We start from the raw sequence: 6,125 nt of genomic DNA on the forward strand, positions 1-6,125 counted from the left end.
CAAAGTGACTAATTCCTCTCTATAGTTCTATAATTGCTAATTTGAAAATTAAATATAAATACAGCTGTGATGGATTCAAGATTCTTCTCCATCTCCAATCACAGAACATCCTACAGGCAACAGACACTTGTGAAAATGATTATGGCACAGCAAGATTTTCCTCATTTACTAAGAGCACAAACATGGGGGAAAAAAGGAATCCTTCCTCTAAAAGTGACTAAAACATGAAATTCACGAACTTTTATGGCAGTTAGAATAAAAACCCCAAAATCAATATACATTCAATCTTTGGCAACATAAAGGGATTTTTTAAATATCAAAAACTGAGAAAAGTTCAAACATTCTGTTCATGCCAGGGTAGTCTAGCTTTGCCCATGAGGAACACTGTTATAAGCTGTTGATGATTTCCAATTCGAAGAAGGTTCCAGAGGCAGCCTTTTAGGTTGCAGAGCTGGTCAACATCACCTATGTCTCTTGAGGCAGTAATTTAGTTGTATAGTCCAGAAACATTATTCTACCCAACCCAAGCAATTATTAAAAATTTCAGAATAACCACATGGCCACAATAGTGTTATTGTTCAATCTTGCCCTTTATGAAACTGGATACAGCAACTGCTGGGACATATAAGCAATAGCTCTGGTTTCAGATAGAGATAATAATAAATCTTAAAATATTATGTATCAACTCATAGAGGGTTGCCAAGCTGGGAGAACAGAATTCATCTATGATACATCAGTAAAAGCAAATACTATGAGGTTAAGATGTTGACTATCTATAGCCTGGATGCCCTAAAACTGTATGAATGTCAAAGAAACTCACCGACATATTTCTGGTAGTACACTGAAGCATCACAAGCAAGCAGAGTTGAATCTCATCCAGGACAACCTGATAATTACCACTATATTCCAAAAGTCAGGAAAGAACTAACATTATTTCCTATCTTCAAGGAGTCTTTTCTAAATGCTAACCTATTCCACGAAGTAAAAATGTCTAAATATCAGTAAAGGATTGCTCCAACTCCTGTTCTGATGTGCCTCTTTAAAACAAAAAACAAAAAAAGTTTAAAAAGAAAGAAACAAAGGCCCATATAAGAATAGCACATTAAGAAAAAAAAAAAAAAAAAGACCAAACATAGTATTGAAAAGAAGAACCAATAAGAATGCTATTTAGTAGAGGCAGTAGAGAGAAATGACTAGTCCAGCTCTTGAGCCCTGGAGCCTAGCTTACTACCTGCATGATCCTGAGCAAGTTTTTTAACAGCCCTATTTTCCTCTTCTGTGCAATGAGAATAAAATAATCATCTCAGACTCAAAGAATAAATAAGTTAAATCACTTATAACAGCTAGAATGTGGCCACTTTTAACCAAACAGATAAAAGTTCAAATTTTTAATACCACTCTGTTGATGAGGTTTTTTGGAAAACAGGTAGTCTCATACAGTAATTAGTACTAAGCCTTAGGCAGGGCAACTGGGAAATCCCACTTTTGAGAATTTATCCCACTGACATTCTTGCACAGGTGGAAAAAGACAGATCTATACTACATTTTTTATTTTATACTGGAAAGTCAAATGCCCATGAAGAGATAATAAATCAAGAATGGCAAATTCACAAAAAATAAAAATAAATGAAATTTAAAAACGAATGGCAAATTCATAACATGGAACACTATGCAGCGGTTTTTTTAAAAAAACAGAATGAGAACAATAATTTATTTATTTTAAACAAAATAGAATGAGAACACTGATTTATTAATGAGAACACTGATATTGAAATACATCTAAGATAACTAAAAAATGAAAACTACAGAACAGTAGACAATATGTAACCCTTTCTATAAAAAGAGACTGAAAAACTAAGAAACACACTTGCTTGTTCTGCAGTAAGAGAAACTAAGCAAGAAGGAACTGGACAGGTACAAGACTGGATGAGAGAAAAATTTCCGTGTGTGTGTGTGTGTGTGTGTGTGTGTGTGTGTGTGTATTTGTTTTTTTAGCGATATACCTTACCTATTCAAATATTAAATTTTAAAAAGGACTTTTAAACTGTCAGAGATACAGTTCAAGAACTCAAATGTTAGCTGCAATTATGTTATTATCATTAGCAGGTCCAAAAACACCTTCTTTCTGAAGATCTTTTCCTACTCTGTCTGCACAGAAACCTCCTCTCCCTCCTCTAACTCCCAAGTTACTGTTTAAGGAATGTATTACTTTCTACTCCAGGGCAAGTAGAGTAAGGGGTTGGTCAATCTTTCATTCATTTTTAATATCCAAGTAGGCTTGCTTGCACATAGTAGGCACAAACATTTTGGAGGAACAGTAACCTTACAAGTACTCCAAAGAAGGGACCATTTATAAAAAGATTACACTCTGCATTAATCGTTAAGACCTGAAAATTGAAGAAGTTTAATAACTGGTAGCAACTAGTAGTTGCTAATGTTCTTTCGAGTACTGTCCAGCCAAAATCGCCCCTCTTTCACTTTTTCCTTTTTTCTCATACTGTCCCTGACACTGACATCATGTTCCAAGCCAAGACCCTACATGTACCAACTCTCTGTAACTCACTGCCAACTCTGAAATGTTTTATTTTCTCATAAGTCCTAACATCTGGTGTATCGCTTCTGTCAAAAGGACATTTGTTGTCTCCTCTTAGACAGATATTCACATATCAGGGAGTGAACAAACTACCCTTAACTGGAGAAGACCTAACACTTGATTCCTAATTCGCCCAGTATTTTGTTTGCTCTCCTGGTGTGGAGGGTATTCTGTAACTGACTGCTCAGTAGCCCAATTCTAAATGTCATTCCAGCATACCAAATACTCCACTGACAGCTCAACAGTCACTTTTCATGCAGGCCCCTCCCCTTCCCTCCTCCCTCAACCCTCAAGAGCTCCTTCTGTCTCACACTGACAGGCACACTGGCAGTTCAGAAGCCCTTTCCCTCAACCGTCCTTCCCTGCACGTACGTACAAGACCACCTCCCCAGCTCTCATCATCCCGCGGGCCAATACGGTCCCCAATAACACCCTCCTCCCAGCCAATCCAAATCACAATCTAAGTCTCTTCCCAAGAACCAGGCTTTACAGCCTTTCCCAACAAGTACACAATTGACAGCTCGACACGAGCTTCCCCCAAAATCCTTTCCCCCTCACTCCCCTCCCACCCCACACACTGGCTCTTTCCTCGCTATCATTTACCCACCCTGGCTTCCCCAAAATTCACAGCCGGGCTCCCTAAACAAGCTCCCTGCTCTCCTCTCCTCCCTCCTCCCCACCCCCTTTCCACCGCTGACAGCTCAGTAACCTCCAACCCCCTGTGGCTGCATCCTCCCCCGCACCCTCCCCTTGACAGCTCAGAGTGGGCTCCCAGCGCCCCGCTCCAGGCCCTCCCGCGACGCCACCGGCCCAGGGTCGCCTCGCCCGCGGGGAGGGCTCCACTCACCCGCTCTCCCGCATCACGTTGCTGTCCCCGCAGTCGCAGGCGCCCCCGGCCTGGCTGCGGAACATGTTGAAGTCGTGTCCGGTGTGGTCGCCCTGGTGGAAGCACTCGGCGCACAGCGACATGCAGGGCGAGATGCCGCACGTCCGGCAGCGGTAGGCCACGAAGTTGGCTGTCCAGACCAGGCCGCAGAGCGCCGCGGGATCGTAGGCCCGCACCGCCGCGCAGAACTCGTCGTAGCCGCCGCCACCCGCCAGAAGGCACTTACACCACTCCAGGGCCTCCTCTTCGGCCGCCCCCGGACCACCCCCGCCTCCGGCCGCCGCCGCGTCCTCGCCGCCCGCAGCAGTGGCCAGCGGCCGCTCGGCGCTCAGCACCCGCTCCAGCAGCGCCTGTAGCTCCTCAGCACCTGCGCGATTGTCCGGCCGGCTGAGGGCCGCCTTGAGGTGCGCGGCGGTGGCCGCCTTGTCTAGGGCCAGCCCCGACGCGGCCAGCTCGGGCTGAGACTGCTGCTGGCCCCCGACGGCAGCCGCGGCCGCCGCCGCCATGATGAGAGCTCAGAATTTGGAGAGTCCAGGGCCGGTGGCTCCTCCGGGGAGAGTGGGGGAATAGACTGCTGCGATTGCTCGGCCCGCCCAACTCTCGCGATACCCGGAGCGGCCGAGCTCCTCCGCCCTCGGCCACGCCCCTGCACACGCCCCCTCGGGCTGCAGAGCCTTCTTCTCCCCGCCCCTCTGGCCTGGGCGCCTAGTGGGCTCCCAACTTTCCAAGTTAAGAGCTACTGAAATACTCATAGGAAATCTCTAATAAGGGCAAGTATTTCTTTACTTGCATAGACTACAGGAATTATTCACAGCATCTTTCAGATGTATTTTAGGCATCTGCATTTTGTTTTGAGATGTGCATTCCTACTGTTATCAAAGTCCAGCCTGGGCGACTGAGTGAGATCCCAGCTTAAGGGGAAAAAAAAAAATTGTAGGAAGAGCAGTCCAACGAAGAACAGAAGGCCGGGCGCGGTGGCTCACGCCTGTAATCCCAGCACTTTGGGAGGCCGAAGCAGGCGGATTGAGGTCAGGAATTCGAGATCTGCTGACATGATAAAACCCGTTTCTGCTAAAAATACAAAAGTCAACCGGGCGTGGTGGCGCTCGCCTGTAGACCCATCTACTCTGGAGGCTGAGGCGGGAGAATCGCTTAAATCCAGGAGGTGGAGGCTGCAGTGAAATGAGATCACACCACTGCACTCCAGCCTGGGCGACAGAGTGAGACTCCATCTCAAAAAAAGCACAGGGGTGTTTCCAATCCGTAACATTGTGTTTCAAATGAATGAAACATAATTAAAACATGTCATTTTACCGTCCTGGTTTTCTATGTTAGTTAAGTACTTCACAATCATAACAGTGATAAGTTAAATTTGCTCAATAGTTTTCTATATGAATCACTGAATTATAAACCAAATAAAGCTTCATGTCTTAAATTTACGTGCTAAAAACTGTGTTTTAACTCATTTGACTCTAAAGGATAACTTTGAATTCTACTATTCCTAGGAAGTAGCAGCCTGAGACACTTTTCTACTTTGTCATCATCCATTCACTCTTTTTCGTTTTCCTTTAGCAATGCAGAGGTGTCCATCCACAGGCTTAAAGGCAATCCTTAAGCATTGGACCCTGCCTTCTTAGGATCCCAACTCCATCCAATATCCTCTTGTATTTTAAACCTCTCTCTTTCTATTAGCTCAATCGTTTCAGAATTTGTCTCCTATCTTAAAAAAAAAGAAAGAAAGAAAAAGAAAAAAGAATTAGGCGTCCCCCAATCTCTTCTTTTCGTACGCCACAACATTTCTCTTTCTTTCTTGTCTTTTTTTTTTTTTTTTTTTTTTTTTTTTTTTTTTTTTTTTTTTTGTTCCCAGGCTGGAGTGCAGTGGTGCGATATCGGCTCACTGCAACCTCCGACTCCCTGGCTCAAGGAATTCTCCTGCCTCAGCCTCCCGAGTAGCTGGGATTACAGGCACGTGCCACCACGCCCAGCTAATTTTTGTATTTTTAGTAGGGAACAGGTTTCACCATGTTTGCCAGGATAGTCTCGATTTCCTGACCTCGTGATCCGCCCGCCTCGGCCTCCTAAAGTGCTGGGATTACAGGGATGAACCACCGAGCCCGGCGCCACTCTTTCTTCTTCCTAAATTTCCATTCGCTCCACGATCTGCCACAACTTGATTTCTACTCCAACTTTATGAAGCCCGACCTCTTTCCAGTATTTGACACCATTACCTATTCTTTCATTTCCACTCTCTCTTCTTTGGGTTTCTCTGACATCACCATTCCTGTGAGAATTCCAAGTGACAAAAATTACCTAAAAATTGGGAAACAAAGTTACAATAAAGTGAGGTATGAGAATGGCGAAGGAGGTAAAGGTGAATGGAGATCGCTACTTTCTGAGCCAAAACTTGGGAAACAAAAAGAGTCACTCTGGGCCAGACAACAAAGTGACTGTGACTTTCTCTCCCGCTTCCCTTTCACTCTCTACCTTTCCCCATCCTTTGATGGGGAAACTAGAGGGTAATTAATTAGCACTCGACAGATGGCAAGGGCTGGCCGTGGATCTGCGAGTAGCACAGGCTTTGCGGGTGGCACTAATGGGGCGATGAGGCCCCCAGGCGGCCAGCTGAACCCCGGCGCGAGACAGACG

The 6,125-nt window shown here is 45.1% G+C and overlaps 1 protein-coding gene across 6 annotated transcripts in view; it reads right to left on the reverse strand.

The window, feature by feature from the left end:
* UBR3 (ubiquitin protein ligase E3 component n-recognin 3) overlaps window positions 1–4,060 on the reverse strand; it is a 248,075-nt gene extending 244,015 nt beyond the window's left edge. For 3 of the 6 annotated variants that reach the window (XM_074399504.1, XM_074399496.1, XM_074399495.1), the window contains exon 1: window positions 3,441–4,060. In XM_074399504.1, coding sequence (XP_074255605.1) covers window positions 3,441–3,985 — 545 coding nt within the window. In that variant the 5' untranslated portion in view covers window positions 3,986–4,060. The remainder of the gene's footprint in view (window positions 1–3,440) is intronic. The other 3 variants (XM_074399500.1, XM_074399498.1, XM_074399497.1) reach the window with 1 other exon arrangement.
* Window positions 4,061–6,125: the final 2,065 nt, after the last annotated feature.

This window comes from Saimiri boliviensis, chromosome 5, assembly GCF_048565385.1.
Source record: "Saimiri boliviensis isolate mSaiBol1 chromosome 5, mSaiBol1.pri, whole genome shotgun sequence".
Classification (NCBI taxonomy): domain Eukaryota; kingdom Metazoa; phylum Chordata; class Mammalia; order Primates; family Cebidae; genus Saimiri; species Saimiri boliviensis.